Genomic DNA, 18,874 nt, shown 5'->3' with positions numbered 1-18,874 from the left:
AAGAGCAGTAAATAAAGATCATAACCTGAAAATTAAATCTGCATTCTCTGATCCAAAGTAGGATCCACTGGGACTCCAACCTAAGTCTGCCAGTCTTAGAGGACCAGCATCCAAACCACAAAACTATTATGCAATTTAAAGTAGAAATATCAGTGTTTGAATGAACAAACTGATCTCTCACTTGAAGAGAGTTTCTCTGGGACACTGGAGCCACATCCACAGTCAGGACAGGAGAGAACTCACCATGGTGCTGGCTCTGGCACTGCTCATAATGCTCCACACACACATTTGGATTAGGACTAATGCAAAACCACCCAGCATCTGGGTTTTTTGAGAACCAACATTTTATCTCTAGGTTTATCCTTCAATTCCACTATGCAATTTGTAAGAGTCACAAACACTGACTCACAAATCCATGTAATGATGTCACACTTCCACAACATGGTCACACTAACATGAAGTCTGTGAACAGCTGTGCTTTTACTTGGAATCTTTAACACCTCCAGCATCTATTCTGTGGATTAGTGTAGAAGGGGTTTATGAGAGAAGCCTGCTCACAGAAAGCAGGACCTGTCCTGTTTTCAACCTCCTCTGGCTGCACTCCTATTCACTTTCTCTGTTAAGCACTGCTACAGGATTGTGCTGAAGCAAGCAAGCCCCATCCCAGGGGCACATTCCAAGAAGGTCCCCAGGTGTCTCCCAGGAGGCAGGAGGAGGAGGAGGAGGAAACAGTCCCACAACTTTAACAACTCTTTGGAAACCTGCTAAACCCTCCACTCTGCTCCTCCAGATACAACTCCCTACCACTTCAAGGCACGTGCAGGCACAGCCCTTTGCCCTTTAATCTCCAGGACATGTAGTTAAACCAGCACAGTGCCTTTGTTTTTCCTCCTGCACCTTTTCCTTGAGCTGGAGCAGGCTCCATCTGTTTTTAAGACCTGGGCTGTAAAATGTCACCTGATTCTGTAACATCACTAGATGACCATCAGCCTGAAGGTGACGTTCCTTCCACTCATCCCACATCAGCAAAAAGCCCCTCACACCAGTCCCAGACTGGATCCTGGCAGGGTTCCATCATAAGGAAGGGGGTGAAAAGGCTCACAGTTTCTGGGAGAAGGACTATCAAGACCACATTTACACACGTCAAAACGTGGAATGAAAGAAACAGGACAAAACTTCAAAGGCAAACTCAAGCAGGCTGCCATTGGATGAAACAAAGCTGGGCACATTTCTCCCAGAAACAGAAAGAAATTAAAAAGTGGTTTGTTCATGGCTGTTCTGATGGATGAGTGCCTGCATTATGGCAGAAGTGCCCAAATGCATCTGTGAAAGGCTCCAGCCTGCGGTTACAGACTCCAGAGTGGCTGCAGGCATTTCACAGGTGCTGAGGAAGAAAGACTGCAGGGAACTGGAAAGGGGGAAACAAGCAGCTTCAGCAGGAATTACACCAAAAGGCAGCTGCTTGATTTTCCTCTCAAGTGCACAGAAAGGCAACCTTCTGGGCAGCAGCTGTCACTGGACAAGTGATTATCAGAGATCATTTCTCACTTTTACAAATAAATTCTAAATTAAAAGAAAACGTCATTAAGCGTAGGGCAATCGTGTTCGTGCTTCTCCCTCTTTTTATTAAAAGAGATAGCAAATGCCTTCCCCAGAGCAAACAAAAGGTTTGATTTGCTCATGTGTTAAACACATGTATAATAAGTCATAGAAATGCCATGTCCATTTGGGGAGGATCAGGCTGCACAAGGCACTCACTTCAGAAACTGGAAATATGGTGCTGTGGCATTCCCAGCTGTTATTTCAGAGAGGAGACAAATGCTGGATATGCTTTCATAAGGATCCATCCCAAAGGTACTCACAACACAAATGTTATTCTTTCTGCTCTCTGTTAAGGTGGTGATGGTGGGAGTTTTGCAATAGTTCATATTTTTCACTGAATGTGTTAAGACCCTATCAGTTTAAATAAACAGTTTTTCTTTGCCTTCCCTACCCTTTTGTTACATTACCTTAGAGGATTTTAGAGCCTCACATTTCCTGGAGTGAAGTGTTCAGAAAGAAGAATTTATTCACCATGCTCGCAACATCAACATTCAGGTGCTGAGCAGGCTTTCCCTTTCTGTGATCATTTGATTATTTCCTCAACCAGAGAAACCCCATGCACAATGTAAGAATATACTTAAGAATGATCTCTGAAAAAGCCATTATCCAAAACTGGAGAAGACAATTGCCCTCAAATAAGTACATTTATGATACAAAATACTTTCTCTCCTTTTATGTAATCACCAAGAGCTCCTGAACTGGTCTGTCAGTAAGTATATTCCACCTACTCAGAACAAGAAAAGATTTCTCAAACTTCTTGCCCTGTCATTTGGAGCAGCTGCTTCTGTGGAGGTTCATCAGGAAAAAAGAACCTCAAACAGAAAAGACTTGAAAGGTGCTAGACAACTTTCACATGCTTTTGGATTTGGAGATGATTTAATATTTTTGTTTCCTTTAAAACATTTATTTAATATACACAGAGATATAGTTTACTAAAAGGAATGCTAAAAAAAGACTCTTTTTGCTGTAGAAGTTGACACGCATTACGTTCATAATTCCCATTGCAGGAACAGTCCCCAAACCTAAAAGAACAATTTTTCCCATCTCTCCCCAGTTTGCAAATTGCCTAGAGGGAATTGCTTCAGAAAGCAAATTGATAGCTGTGTTTGCAATGAAGAGGAACACAATTTCCCTCAGTGATTACTGAGAATGCCAGCACAGATAACAGAGAGAGACACAAGTCTAAGGTTTATTATTTAACAGAGGACTAAGCATCCTTCTTACCTGCATTCCTTCATTTTTACTCTTGTATCAAACAAAGATATTAAATAAGGAAGACTAACAGAAGCAAGCAAAGAAAACCATTATCCAGTGACTGCTGAATAAAATCTCACTGCGATCTGTGGAAAAACCAACTAAAAGCTCTGAAAAAGGAAAATCTCTGGAAAATCTCTGAGCCACAAACTTCACCTGTGAACTTTCTGTCAGGTCAGGAGTGTTCACATGAGGACTGAAGAGCCCAGTGTGTGTCACAGACTTTGAAGCCTTGGCAGAGCTTCCTTGACGTTCAGGGGGAAAAGGGATCAAAGACTTTGCAGGCAGAACATCTCCAGCTAATAACAGGCTATGCATGGAGTGACATTGTTAAAAACACTTCCCTTTTATATCCCTAAAGGAGTTTTATTGAGTTAAAATGATCCTCGAATAGCCTCTGGGCTGAACTGTAAAACACATTTGAAGAGCATAAAATCTTTATTTATGCCAGGAATGTTTGAAACTCAAAAGATAAATGTCATTCAGGAAAACAAGCATGTCCTAGGTATTCAGAACGTAATGGGGCACAGCTGTAATAACAGTCAGTGAACCAGAGACTCCCTACATCATGTCATTAGCTCACTTTTAATAAGTCTATCTTCTTGTCCTTTTTATAAGGGCCATAGGGAAAGAAAGAAATATATCATCCCCCAAACATCTGTGTCTCACTCAAATTGTCTCTCTTAGAAGACAGATCTACTTAAGGGACTTGCCTTGGGATATAGGTTGTAAAGTGCACACAACCCTCTCTAAATATGGATTTTATTTAAACAGGGAGCATCACACATCATTTGTGAGCTGCTGAAGACAGTACAGTGCAGGCTGAGCACATAAATAGCATCAAAGTACCTGCAAATAATCAAATACATACACTGAAACAAAGCTTGGGGCTGAACTTATTCCCTTGAAGCCAGAGATTTCAGGCAAATAAAATTCTGGTTCTGAGGAGGTTTTAACAAGCCTTCCAAGGAGCCGCAGAAGTCTCTACTTAAAACAGGACTGAAAAATTGACTGGTTCTTTCTCCATTGTAAATGTTTATCCCTCCAAGCTGAAATTAATACATGGCTTGGAATTTTAAATGGCACAGGAAGATCAAGATAGTGCAAACCCTCCAACACTCCTAATGATCCTAATTTCTCTATCTCTACCTTACTTTTCTTCAAAAGGTTAATTTTAAAACAATTTTCATTCTGGCCTCTTGTAAAAATTTGTAGTGCCTTACTGGTTACCTTCTCCTTAAACAAACTGATTTCCTATGGCTTTTCATGCCTGAGTTCAATGATTAGGCAAGATGATTAAATAAGTTACATGGCTTGCTCTGCCTCCTGGCTTTTAGAAATATAAAAGATAAGAGACTCTAGATAATCAAACTACTGCTTGTCAAGGGAAGCTTGAGGTGATATAAAGTAGATCTGGGGTTTTGTTATTATTTATAATGTAGCTTTGCATAGGATGCCTCAGTTTGGATGCAGGGGTGTTTGCTCTCTAAACTTCCTCTAGGAAAAGTCTCTGACAGAGAAAGGAATCAAAATTTGCAGGTGCACAACTGATCTGTGGAGAGGCCAAACCTCAGGTTAGGCACTTTTAGTCTTTCAATTGAGAAGCATAATCACTTTCTACAATTAGGAAAAAACTGACATTTCTAGCCGAAATTTAGCCCACAAAAAACCTTCTATGTTTCCTCTGCAGGGATTTCTCTTTATTCCCCAATTTATTCACTTTTGGCACCTATCTGCATCCTGCCTGAATTGTGTGGAAGAGCTGTGGTGAGCTGAGGACAGAATTTGAAGAAGTCTCTTGTTACAACACATCCCATTTCTTCCTCTGCTGATGCCAGGAGATGTGACAGCACAAAACTCTTTGGAATTGGTTTAGTGCTGACATTGCCTTATTGTAGCTGAATTTAGTTGCTACCAACCTTTGCAGCTGCACTGTTGAGACCTTGGGTTAAAAGGCCTGAAGTCCTTAAGAACTAAGCTCCATTTAAAGCTCTTACAGTGTGCTTTTGGTGATCAAAAGAAAGCAATCTATTTTATCATCAGCGAAATAATGAACTGAGATATTAGGGGGAAAAAAAGGAAAATATTTGGGGATCGGCATGAGTAGATTAGGAAAATACAGAAAATTTAGCTATTTTCACAAAAATTTGATGTTAATAATAATTTTGCTGGAAGCATGATCATCACTAAATAATGGAAGGGGTAAGAGTTCAGGAAGATGCACATGCAAAGTTGGTGTTTTGAGACAGAATATTCAGATTGATGTGGAGCAGCTGCCAGGAAAATGCTGTTGCAGAAAGAGGGTCATAGAGTTGACCCTCTTGTTCCCATCTACCCTCTACAGGGTTTTCATTTTGTTCCTTCTGCTTGCTCTGCATCATGGCCCCTCTGGTCTAACCTGGATTTGTTACCCCTCACAGCAACCCAGACCCATTTGGATATGGTATGTAGGAATTAAGGATAAAGCTGTAGAAAAGCTCTCTTGGGACAGCATTCTAGACCTTACAGATCTAAAAATGTGCTTCTGATATATCCCTTTTGCGATCTGACCAATGAGGGAATGCAATTATGTTTTTGTAATTATACTTTAAGAGACTGCTTATATACATACTTAAGGTCTAATTTTAACAACTTGCAGAGTTTCTAAGGGAAGTCTAATACAGTAAACCAATTGGCATGATCAAGAGATAGCACAATTAAGCCTGTACTAACCCACATCAGCTAAATATACATAAAGAAAAAATGGGCCATGCAAAAAAGCAGAAAATTAACTGCTTAAGCAGCCTGTGGGTTACAATGAACAGAGCTGCTACTGCCAGAAATGCTTTTGACTTTGCCACATCCCAGGTACTGTGTGTTCCGCACCAAAATCAAAATCCACCATGCAGTACAAAGGTGGCAGCTCTGGGCTCTAGGGAAGCACGCTGCAAAGCAAGAGGCCTCTGCAGAGAAAGAACTTCCCTGATCCTGGACAGTTTATTTTTTTGTGGACTGTCCTCAGGTGATTTCTAACTCCTGTGCAGATGAACAGGCTGAAAGGCAACACCTTTGATCAGAGAAACAGGAGAAAAGAGGGCAACTCAACAAGGACACTCCAAGTCACTGATCTGAAAATCCAAAATAATGAACTATAACAGGAACAAATTGAATGGACATAAAATGCAGGTTCCAGGGCTGAATTGGGTGGATTCACCTCTGTCTGCCTACTGCACAGTTAGACAGCCCCCCAAAGCACTGGGAAATGTAGTGACTAGGGTCAGGAAATAGCCTGTTCTCACATTTTTATGCCTCCCACTACAGCTGATCTGTGATTTAAGGAGAAAACATACACCCTCTGCAGTGAAAAACATTGCAATAACCCAGCCTACCAGGAGGATGCCTACTCAGAACAATGTGAACTTGTCTGTGGTTTCAGGAAGACAGAACTGGAAGTATTTTGGGGACATGGTGTGGGATGGGAGGGCGTGGGAGGAAGCTTACTGAACACATGCATGTTTTCTGTACAAAGCCTCCTGATGGAAGCTGCATGGAGCACAAGCACAGGAATTACAGCATCTAGTCTCTCTCTTCACTGGCACACATTGCTCCTAAAAATTTCACACCCAACCAAATGCCAGGGAAGAGTCTAGATTCTTCACAACTTTCAGATAAATGGAGCCATGTCAAATGAGAAGCAAATGGCAGAACAGAGCAGTGATGACAAAGGCTCTGATCCAACAGCCACGGCACACTGCCGCACTCATGCAGGGCCTCAAAGGCTTTAATAAGTCTCCACAGAAGGAGAGCAGCCCTTTTGTACCCCATCAACTGTGACACCACGATCTAATTCGGTATTCAGCTCCACACCCCCATCATGTTGGCAATAATTCAGAGTTGGTGAGACAACTTGTAAAGGAGTAAAGAAAAAATAAAAAAAAGCTGTGTTTTCAACCTCTCTAATTTAATGTTAGCTTTTTATGCATCTAACATCAAAGCCTTTTTTCACTTCTATTTAATCAAAATTAATAACTAAGATTACTACAGTAATTTACGTTGGAGATTATTGAAATGAGTGTTTTATTAAAATCTGGTTTTATTAATAAAACACAATCTGGCTAAGGAATCATGTGAGCCTGCTATTAGAGACTATTAACTGGGAACTGGGAGTTAATCATAACAGTCATGCTGCCAGGTTCTTTGACAGAAACACACACTGGGTTTGTTTCTACTTTTACTTTTACAGGAATATCCAAGACAATTAGTCACCCTGGCACAGAGCAAATCCTGCAAATCAGGGAGAGGAAACAAAGGTGCACATGGCATTCACATTCTCTGAAAAATCCCTTCACCCAGGATATTTCCCCTGGGAAGCTGAGAAGCCTCAGAGAAAAAGGAAAACAATTCTTATCTCATTTGCTTCTCCTGTGTTTTGCTCCTTTGGAATGTGTTTGGAGATTGTTTACCCACAGGTGATTGTTCCATTGGATTCTGTGTGAGTTCTTTTCACTCTTTGGCCAATCAGTGCCAAGCTGTGTCAGGACTCTGGAAAGAGTCACGAGTTTGCATTATTATCTTTTTAGCATTCTCTAAGCATCCTTTCTGTATTTTTTAGTATAGTTTAATTTAGTACTCTTTAACATAATATAGTATCATAAATAATAAATTAGCCCTCTGAGAACATGGAGTTATCACTGTCATTTTTTGGAAAAATCCCTTCACCAGGATTTCTTCTCCTGGGAAGCTGAGAAGCCTCAGAGAAAAAGGAAAACAATATATCTCATTTGCTCCTCTTGTGTTTTGCTACTTTGGAAAGTGGTTTGGAGATGGTTTATCCAACAGGTGGTTGTTTGACTGATTTCATGTGAATTGTTTTCACTTAATGACCAATCACTGTCCAGCTGTGTCAGGACTCTGGAAGGAGTCATGAGTGTTTCATGAGTATTTTGTTAAGCCTCCTGTAAGTATCCTTTCTCTATTCTTTAGTGTAGTTTTAGTATAGCATAATATAATATAATATAATATAGTATAATATAATATAGTATAGTATACTATACTATAGTGTAATATGGTATAGTATAATATAAGCCTTCTAAGAACATGGAGCCAGATTCATCTTTCCTCCCCATGACAGGGGACCCTGAAAATACCACATGGAGTCAGATTCATCACTCCTTCCTTCAGCTGGGAACGCCACAAACACAATAGGTGCACAAACCCCAGCAGCTTCAAAGGAAAGACAAGCAGAGGGAGACTCACCAGCCTGGTTGGTGGTGATGCTGACAGCAGCAAACTGCCTGGAGAGAGTGCTCAGGTCGGAGACGCCGTTGAGCGCGTCGATCTCGAAGGTGTAGTTGGTGTGTGCCAGCAGGTCCACCACGGTGACGGTGGTGTTGGTGAGGCCGCTCTGGCGCGGCAGGAAGCGCACGTTGTCGCTGCAGGGCTCGCACAGCCGGCCGCCCCCCGAGCACTTCTTGCAGACAATGTTGAAGGTGACGTCCTTCCTGCCCCCTGTGTCCAGGGGCCAGCTCCAGTCCAGGATGACGGAGGTCTCGTTGATGTTGGAGATGACGTTCCTCGGGGCAGAGGGTGGTCCTGGGAAAGGGAAAGCAGGGAGTGAGATTTTCTCCCTAAGGGTGCTCCAAAATGGGAGTAACGAGGGCACAGAAATATAAAAGTAAAAAAAAAAATTAATAACCAAACTCTTCTGGTTATTTCCTGTGGAGACTCCTGCAATATTTCACTAGATTACAGACCTAGGCTAACAAGAACCATGTTTTCTTATAAATAGAGACTTCCCTCAGGGTGCAGTTCAGAATTGAGGGCTGAGTACTGGTAGCAATAAAAAAATCCTACTTCTCTTTCTCAAGTCTGACAGGGTACAAGAAGGAGAAAATGAAATAAGAAAAGACACAAACCCAGCCCACCAATTTCCAGCAGCCTGTCCAACACTCAAGAAGACACGAGAGGGAGTGGATGGCTGACTGCAGTGGGACATGAGAGGAAGCAAGCAGGTGAGCTGTTGTGGAGGGACAGATGGAGCAGCGAGAATGACAGCCCCGAGCAGAATGAGCTACTCACTGGTGCAAGCCATGGATGGAGGGTCTTTCTCAGAGCGAAAGTAATTCTTTTCACACCTGCAGTTCAGAGATGCATCTTCGTAGGTGGAGCTGTGAGGGGGGCATTTGGCACACTTCACATTGCCAGCAGAGGCTTTGTAGAACCCAGCTCGACAGGCTGCAAAGTAACAGGGACAGAGTTTTAAATTCCATGGGCATCTTGATTCTAACATGTGACTACTGCCCTGGAACCTACCCATATGTGGATCACAGTTTGCAGACATTTACGGTCTAAAATTACAGATTTTTCTCATAATCAGAGCTGACAGAAATAAAACGTCTTGGTAGAATGGAGTTCATGCATCAGCTTGGATTTGCATTTAATTTTCCCTGGAAAACAAAACTGTGTATTCAACCACTAAGAAGAAACATTTTCTATGCTTCATTTTGAGAACTTCACTCCTTTTCCTTCTCTTCTGCTTAATATACCAAAACTTTGGCCCTACCCTGCATAAGAAACTAACTTTATCCTCTCTCTGCTGCTAACATTTTCTTATAAGGGCACTCTGATTGTAAACTACGTCTCTTCAGTTCATCAGGTCAGGAACAAGCAAGCCAAAACCAAGAAAATAACCTGAACAGAGAAAGATCTTTTCCATTTTTGAATGACCATGTCAATGAGCTGTTTCTGACACTATCAGGAACTTGCATGACCTGTATAAGAAAGATTTTTTTTGGGTTAGCAGAAGGCAGCCTGAGGAGGGAAAAAGCTCTGAACAGATATCCCAGCAGCTTTTAAAGTGATAGAGGAGGGAGGTTATTTTCTATCACCAAAACCTAAATAAAGACCTGGGCAAGGCAGATTTGTTGGTTAGCTCCTGATGCTGAACACCTGAGTGAAATGCTCTGGTCAATGGTGAGAGAACAACTACCCTGCTCTTCTCTGAAACAGCTCAAAAAGAGACAGCCTCCTCCAACAAGGGACAGCAGGAGGAGCACCAAGGGTTTCACAGGGAACTGCCAATCTCAGCCACCCTCCAGCTCTTCCCAACCTTGGCAAATGGAAGTGCTTGGCTGCAGCTGCTCCCTCCAACTTCCAGGCTGCAGCAAAGCAGCTGCCAAAGACAGCTCCTGCTCCAAGTTCTCTCCTGCAAGCCCTGAGGAAACATCCCAGAGTCTGAGCCTCTGAGTCACGGCCCCAGCAGACAATCTGTTACAGCAGAATTGTAAAAATTGCTAAAGAATAGCAGAACTGCTAAAAGTGACCTTGTGTGAGCAGCACGGACCTGCCCGACCTGGCACAGCCCATCCAGCTTGCACTTCTCAAAGGCTGCCAGGAGGTTGGGGATTCTCATTTAATTGGAGGAAATAAAGGAAACCTAAGTCCTTCTTACACCCCTTCACTAGGAGGAAATGCAGCAGGAAACAACTGGATTTGGGTTTTTTTTTTTTTTTTGTGTAGCTGTTATTTTTGCAGCCTTTCACGACTCAAATGCCATTCCCTACCATGTGCTGCCCCATGAGGCACCTGGAGCAAGCCCCTCTGGCTGACAGAGGAACCTCCAGTGACTTTACTGCTTCTGTTCCCAGCCCTGAGACAGCAAGCCAGGCAGAAAAGAGGCCAATCCCCTTCTTACCAGCAGTAATAACTAAGCGAACACAATAAGGAATAAATATCACACTTCAGCTCCCTCATTAATACAGATAACTTCCACCAAAACTTCTCATGGAAACTTGCTACCAGATACTAAACTCCAATGGTTTTGCTTAACCAGCTTGAAGGGACACTTTTATATTTACAAGACAATGATGTATTTATGATTCTATACAGTAGAAATTTATAATAAATACATATGCTAGTTTAATGCAGTGACAAAAAAGAAAGACCTTACCACCAATATTTTAATAAAAGCAATGAATTTAACATCAGTAAACAAGCTTGTGTTAGAAGTAGACAGATTTAGAGGGGTGAAGAAGAGAAACTGCTCCATTAATCAATGTCTCTTTCTTCCCTCAGGTGAAAACTCATGGACCTCATTTAAGAAAAGGTGGTGATGGTCAGTGGGGGGGTGAGCCAGTCAGATTCCTGCTGTCCCAATGTGCCCTAGCAAGGGCATCCCAATCTCATGTCTTCCCCCCAGGCTGTCTTGCACTTTCTGTCTTTGTCTATCAGACCAATTTCAGATTACTCACAACTGCAGCCCAAAGGAGAAAAAAAAAGCATTTACACTTGAAACTGAAGCTCAGAACTGGAGGTGTCAATGAAAAATATTGTCAATGTACTTACTATAATTATTCCTTTCCTAATCACTTTTTTTAAATGTTGATATATGAGAGAAAAAATAAAGTTCCTTCAAAAGGCATTAATTTCTCTGTCAGACAAATTGGATTACATGTACTGATAAAAGAAGCTTTGGCTTTTTGAGGCAACTATCATGGCTTTGGTTTCAATTAGGTTGAACAAAATCATAGGAATTAGCATAGGAATTCTTCACAGAATCTCTAATTTTAGCATAGAAACCAGCTGTGAACAGCAGTTGCTTTTACTCAACAATTTTTTGCAAAAACTAAGATTTTTTTCTTTTCCTCACAATGGGGAACAATGCAGGAGAAAGTAGATGCAATGGGCCAGGAAGAAAAAATCTGTTAGCACACTAAGAGTCAAGGAAACTTTGTGAGCTTCTACATATGTGATATAAACAGAACAGCAAGGCTGGCTGGTTTTGCTTTTTTAGGAAGATCTCCTCAAGCCTGTTGGCTCTGGTGACTCCTGTGATAACTCCCAACTGCAGCATTCTAAAACTGCATTTATTCTGATTTCAGTCTTTTTTGTTCGGGTGTGGTGCCAGGATGACTTTATTGAGTCATCTGTTAAGTCAGAATTTCAGGACTCTGGTTGTCCTTGCTACTGTGTGAAAATGAACTTCCTTGAGCTCTAACTGATGAGTCTGTCTCAGAAACAGAGAGCAGGGAAAGTTAATTCACTGAGAGGAAAACAAATGCATGCAACAATCTCTGGTAGCTACTGATTAAAGGAATGTGGTTGTCTTTTCTACAGCAAAGTGAATTTTGCCTCAGCCCGACTAATCTGCTTGGGATGAAAACATGCTCCTAATTAAGGGTTAAATTATTAATTTAAACTGGAATTAATTTTAAATTAAAACATAAATCTGTTAGCAAATAGGAGCATTTTAGCATTCAGGTCCTGCAGCCCCCTGCACACAGAGCAATCTCAGCAATTCCCAGCTGTAAACACCAAGGAACAAGTGGAGCCTGCACTGGGGATATCCCAGCCCCAGCACTCCAGGCTTGACAGGGCCCATCTCCTGCACAAGGTCAGGGAAACTTCATTTAGAAACTGCCTGGCACTGCCCAGCCCTGCAGGAGATCTGCTTTTTGTGCTTTTTAGGCAGGGCTGGAGCACCACAACGGGCTGGAAGTGGATTACACATCCATGGCATGGCTGACCAGCACCCACCCATTGAACCTTTCCTCTCTTTGTTCCTCTGCTCCTCATTAAAACAGCCCAGGGGTGAAATGTCACTGAGGCTTTAAGGCACAGCATTTACCAAGAAGGGAATTCAACTACAAACCTGTGCAGCTCACAGATAACACATCCTCAGAGTGTGCACTAACGAGACAAATGAGAGCAACTCAGGACAAACCTCCCGTGCCAGGACAGGGAAGCATTCCCCATGGAAGTGGCCACTCTTAGAGGGGCTTTGCAAACTATTCCCACTGTCACCTGAGCAGCAGCAGGTGAGTTAATTGAACTAATCAGTATTTTATTTCTCATATCAGAACCCATTCTTCACTTCCAGGATTTTGAGAAAATCCTCCAGTCCCTGCAGGGACATAGATTTGCTTGTGTTTTAACAGGTACAAATTCCTGAAGCTGGACCTGGTCATCACAGGATGACCTTTGGCTGGGCAGGTGTGTCGGGAAGGGAATCACAGAATCAATTAGGTTGGAAAAGACCTCTGAGAGCATCAAGTCCAATTTATCACTTCCCATCACCATGTCAATGAGACCATGGCACTGGGTTGTGTCCAGTCTTTCCTTAAAATGCTACTGTCTCATCCCAAAGCCCACACACAGCCTTAACTCTTTGAACTGTTCTCCAGTTCCTTTTGAAAGTGTTAAACAGCTTTTCCCTTTTGTTTCCACAATGGCACTCCATTCACCAGCAAATTTTATAAAGTAGATTTCCTTCAAAACCCCTCAGAGCAATGAAACCACCTTCAGCAGCTCTGGTTGTTTATCACTATTTGAAAAGCCATAAATTCTATAGCATTCTTATGTCTGTAGCATCCTCTATCTCTTCTGAGCCTCTCTGTAACTTCTTGAACACCAACTCAGCCCAAAAAGACTTCTAAAAATTAGACTGTATTTTTGATTCATATTTCCACTGAACTTCATGCACACTTTTTGTCATCAGACCTGAATAAAGAGACACCACTTAAGTAAGCAGCTCTCAAACTAAGGGCTATTGCTGTACATGCAGAACAGGCTTTCTCTGTGATGGGCTATTCTGCTGGCACTTGAGGGAAGAGAAAAATAAGATTGAGAAAGGCTCTCATGAGGGATAAAATCTCTTCTTGTGATTGGACCCCATTACCACTACTGTAAAAATATCCCCAGAAAGAGGTAAGGATATTGACTTTCTCTCCTTGCCTGTAGGATTCCATTCTGTCTGTTGAAGAAATTAAAATTCACAAATGATCTTAGTATTTGTATTCTTGCATCATCCATGAGATATGCATGGAGCAAGTATTCAGTGCAATGTGACACTGAAATGTCTCTAGGAAAACACTCCTCAGAATTAGCACTTTTCATTTTTTACACCTGAAAGCTGCTGCTAGCACAAAAAAAAAAAAATCAGTAGCATTTAATCTTCCTCATGAGTAAATTTCTGCCTTTTTCCTCCCTGCTTCATATTTTATAGTGATCTGTGACCTTAACATATTTTAATCAGATGCTTCTTAAATTGGCTTTACTCCCAGGTCAAGCCATTGAGTAGAAACAATTCCTGTTCCTTTGTTTAATAACTATTACTGGCAGACATATTAATTATATGTACATAAGAGATAGCGCTGTCCTGAGGGAACAACACTGCACCTTTCAACCACAAAAAACCCAAAGTCTGTAATAGCTGCATGTTGTGCCTTGCAGGGCTTCTGTGTCTCTTTTTGTGCAGTGCATTTCAGCCAGGATTGCTGCCAGCAGCTTTGTTTACAGTGCAATGTCAAAGATTGCAGACCTAAAACAGACCTAAAACCTCTTTACAGCAAAGAGGTTCTCACTTGTGGGCAAGCAAGCACCTGGTCTCAAAATGTGTCAGGCATTGTGGCTTGTCTGCAGTCAGTTTTGGGGGAAAGAAATCTTAGTGGATCACTTAAACAGGTATTTAAACCTTTTAAACAGGTATCACTTAAACAGGTATTCCTTAAACAGGAATTTAATAAACCCATGTTTATAAACTGTCATATAAATTATTTCACCCTCCCACCTACAACTCAAGTACTATTCCAGAAACCTGGAAATATAGGGTTAGAGATATGTGTTAATTTATTTTTTAACAAAGATAGTTATGTTAAGCATCATTGTACTACCCTTCATGTAGACTATCCAGTATTTGGGGTTTTTTTGCAAATTATTGGTCACAATGCATTCTCTTCCAGTTTAGGTAGTTGATGTGAAGTACAAAAATTCATCTTTCCTTCAATTTACCTTCAAATTTGTTACTTTTTTCACCAAATCAATGTCCCCTTGGTTTTTATTACATGACAGGAAGACCAGCTGCTCTTGATGTGTCCTCTCAAAGACATTCCTCATCTTACAAAGATCTATCATGAGCTTATCTTCTCTGTGATGAACAAAGACAAACTTTTCCATCAGCTTTTACAGGAATATCTTCTGATCCCTTGATCATACCCATCTGTTTCTACACTGTCATTTATACAGTGGAAAATGTTCTTATTTTTCCCATGACATGTCTGATGAAACCAATTGATTTATATATTGGACCACAGATTATATCTTGCTCTCAAACACGTTTGGGCCTTTGCTTTGTTTTGGGTTTTGTTTTTTATTTTGAGCAATCCATGGAACATCTCTCCCAGTCAATGCACAGATCCCAGATCAAGACAGTAATAAAGACATATAAAAGGTATAAATTTTCTCTCAGGGATGGAGGGAAGACGATGATGCATTTACTGAGGCTGAATATTCTTTTGCAACTTCCCACCTCTGTTAGCACATTCAGGAATCTTTTGCTGTCCCTGGGAGAAAATTAATGCAGAATAGGCTCCAAACCCAGTGTCACCTTCTCATCAAAATGCTGCCTGGTGGCCTGTGTGATGTTTCAGAGAACTCAGCCCAGCTCCCTGATGGCACAGGTCCACTACTGCAATTTGCATGAATTAGTACTTTTGTTAGGAGTCTCAGCAGAGCTGTCAAATTAATTGGAAAAGAAATTTAACAAACGCCTTTTCCCTCAGAGATTTGCTCTCAGGTCAGGGTTGAGGCACATTGCTTGAGCAGTGTGGGGGAAGCTTGTGTTCTTCACACCCTTGCTGAACTTATTTTGTTGGTAAAAAAGAGAGGACTTGGGTTTCTTGAGCTGTTAATTCGTTACCTGTCATAAGCAGCCCACTGACATAAAAAAGACAATCTATTCCTAATGCTGCTTTTGGCTGGGGTAGGATTAATTTTTTTTCATAGTAGCTGCTATGAGGCTGTGTTCTGCATTTGTACTGAAAACACTGTTGATAATTCAAGCAAGTTTTTATTTTTTACTGCTGAGCAGCACTCACACAGTGTCAAGGTCTTTTCTGAGTGGGCTGGGGGTGCACAGGGATTTGGGAGGGGACACATCTGGGACAGCTGACCCAGTTTGGCCAAAGGGATGTTCCATCCCACCTTTCCTGGGGATGGCTGAACACCTGCCTGCTGATGGAGAGTGGGGAATCAATTCCTTGTTTTGTTTTCCTTGTATGTAGCATTTGTTTTCCCTACTAAACTGTCCTCTCAACTCACAAGTTTCCTCACTTTACTCCTTTGATTCCCACCCACATCCCATGAGGGGAGAGGGAGTGAGTGGCTTAGTTGTCAGCTGGGCTTAAACATGACAATTTCACAACACTAAATATACTAGATGCTGATAAAATAAAAATAGAATGGCTCAGTTAATGGCCAGTGACTAGAATGTCTGTACATTCATTTCACACAAATTCTCATAGCTCAAAGTTAGTTCTTTTTTCCCAATTTCACCACACTTTTGAATTCAGCCACTGGAGGCAAGACATGGCCAGAGGCACATAAAGTTTAGGAAGCAAACACTGGAGATACTTTACTGTCCTCCCTTCTAAAACACAACCAACCAACCAAAAAAAACCCAAACCAAAACCAAAGTTCACATGAACATGAGCTGAAAAGCTAAAATTGAAGCTGAAATTGTGTCTGTGCCTTACTCAGAGCTACTTTCACTGCTAACCACTGACTTATTACTTCTTGAATTCACTGAGAGCTGGTGTTGGGAAAGGGAAGCTCTTAAGAAGAGAAATGCTGCTGCAATGGCAGGCACTTATACCTATAGGAAAAAATCCCTAAGGTTTAAGCCACTGTCATTAAATCTGGGATATAATTTAGGGTATCAAAAATAGCTGTAATTTGTAGCAATGTACAGAAAACAGCCATTGCTTTGCTAGTGATGCTGTTAATGCCACTTAATGGCTGCATCTATATTTTAGCCACACTTTTAAAGCAAAATCCCATTTCTTCCCCTCTTGTATTATGATTCACAACATAAAGTGTGCCCAGACCACACAATTACATATATTCCAGGTATACTGGAAGAGGTTCTCCCTGCTACAGGAAGCCTGTAGGACCTGATAGAGATTTTCTGAAGTGAAAATTAAATGCTTAAAAATTGTCATGCTATGGGCACAGAATCCTTAATTCCAATTGCTGAATGCTCCTATTTGGCCACACTCCTTGCTAATGTAGACTTAAGCCATGAGCACCAGCCTTCAAATATCTCTGTGCTGTCAGAATCTGGCAAAAGGAGGATGATTTTATCTAAAGCCATTAAACATATAAACAGATATTGTCATGTGCAGAGAGGTTTCTAAAGAAAAAGCTTTAAACAGAAGACCCAAAACATTACAGCTTCATCATTGTCAGAACATCCTCCTCTCTTTGTGTTTCTTTTTCATCTACTGTATTTTCATCCTTCCGGCAGAAAGCCTGAAAATTAAACAGTTCCAGCCCCTGGGGACATCTGTGAGCTGACAATCTTCTCACAGCTGAAAAGAAAGGCTTTTGCAAAACTATCTGAACACTCAAGTGCATTTCTGCATCGTGTGCCTTAGCTTTTGCCTCTTCTTCCCTGGTATTTTTCCTTTTAAAAAGAAATTTCTTAATTACCTAACATGCATTTTGTCTGCATGTGTTAAAAAAGTCTGGATTTGCAGGGTAAGCAATTATCTGCTGAACAAAAATCCAATTAAATGTATTTTTTTTTTTAAATCCCACAGTTCAGCACTTTTATTCACTTGCCTGCTACCTGTGTGAATCCAAGGGGGGCAGAATCTCAGCTGTTTAGAAAACAAAGAATCTGATGTATTGCATTTTACAGGGTATTTGCTACAGAATGAAATCCTTCCTTACAACCAGCAACAGAAACAAGAACTCAATATTCTCCAACAGCATCCACTTCTCAATGCAGGAAATTCATCAGAAGGAACAGGAAACTGAGTTTGCATTGTTCTGCTCAGTACTTTTTCTAACAACTAGTAATGTGTGCTGATATCCAATGCCACATGTTCAATTAACAGTTTGCAATTCCACTGGACTTTATGGGGAAAAGAATCACAAAACAGAATTACAATGCCTTTCATGACTCTGCATTGTTTTATAAGAATGGTTTTACTATACAGACACCATGCCATTCTCTGAGAGAAGGAACAATATTGCTAACACCATGGATTTAACTACAACATTGGTTTTATATTAATTTTTTTTCCCACTTCTTACCTTAACAGTCAAAAGCAGAAACCAAGGAGGCTGAAAGGACCTCAAAACCAAAACCCTCAAAAGATGGAAGCATCTAGGGAATCCACCATGAGATTTGACATTTTGTATCTATCAGGATCAACTGATGCAGGATAGGGTGGGGGTTTTTCCCTACTAGGAATATTCTCAACTACTCCCATTAGAATTCTTTGGAGTTTACTAAGAGGTAATGGGGAAGTCAAATTCCATCTGGTTACTTTGCTTAGCAAAGCTCTGATCACAGGTCTGTGTCCAAAATTTCTATTTTATTTTTTCTGAACAAATCTCAAGACAACAAAAAAGTTTTCTTTTTTGTAGGCTGAGCTTCAAGAACAAGAAAGAATCCAGAAAAAAGAATTCTGTACACATTAAACTGGTACAAATGGTACAAAACAGCACATAAACTCAAACAATTTTAAGCAATCAAGTCAAGAAAATCTGTTCTTGAAAAATAAAGTTACAACAGAAATAATTACCTACTTACTGATGTAACTTTGACTGGGACAACTGGTTTCCAGCATACACGTCATTGAGACCTTTTTTTCACTAAATACTACATTTTAAAAGCCAATACAGAGAGCAGAACAGAAAAAAGGTTTGTCCTTGACTAAGCAGCTACACATCTCACATTCACTACTAACCAGGTGCATTTCTGAGAGCCCAGGGCTGATGGGTGAATCTCTACACCTGACACAAAAGCTTTGCAGACTGGTAAGATCCCACATAAGCTTTCCAGATACAACTGGAGCTCCCAGCCTTGTGCTGGGACAAAATGAGTACCACAGGCAGGCAAGGATTCAGCTTGGGATAACCTTGGACTAGAAGATAACCCTGGACTAGAAGATAAACCTAGAAGAAGTTCCTTAAACTGTGTTTTTCTGCAAAGCCATGGTTCAGCAGCTCATGAGCCCTCATTTCCCTACCAAAC

The 18,874-nt window shown here is 41.1% G+C and overlaps 1 protein-coding gene across 1 annotated transcript in view; it reads right to left on the bottom strand.

The window, feature by feature from the left end:
• The window catches only part of EPHA3 (EPH receptor A3), a 176,411-nt gene that overhangs the window by 53,650 nt on the left and 103,887 nt on the right, over positions 1 to 18,874 (bottom strand). Inside the window, exons 4-5 of the mRNA XM_066571867.1 lie at positions 8,914 to 9,069; positions 8,092 to 8,427 (exon numbers count right to left, since the gene is read on the bottom strand). Coding sequence (XP_066427964.1) covers positions 8,092 to 8,427; positions 8,914 to 9,069 — 492 coding nt within the window. The remainder of the gene's footprint in view (positions 1 to 8,091; positions 8,428 to 8,913; positions 9,070 to 18,874) is intronic.

Source organism: Molothrus aeneus, chromosome 2 (genome assembly GCF_037042795.1).
Source record: "Molothrus aeneus isolate 106 chromosome 2, BPBGC_Maene_1.0, whole genome shotgun sequence".
NCBI lineage: Eukaryota > Metazoa > Chordata > Aves > Passeriformes > Icteridae > Molothrus > Molothrus aeneus.
This window is presented reverse-complemented; position numbering and strand designations above follow the sequence as displayed.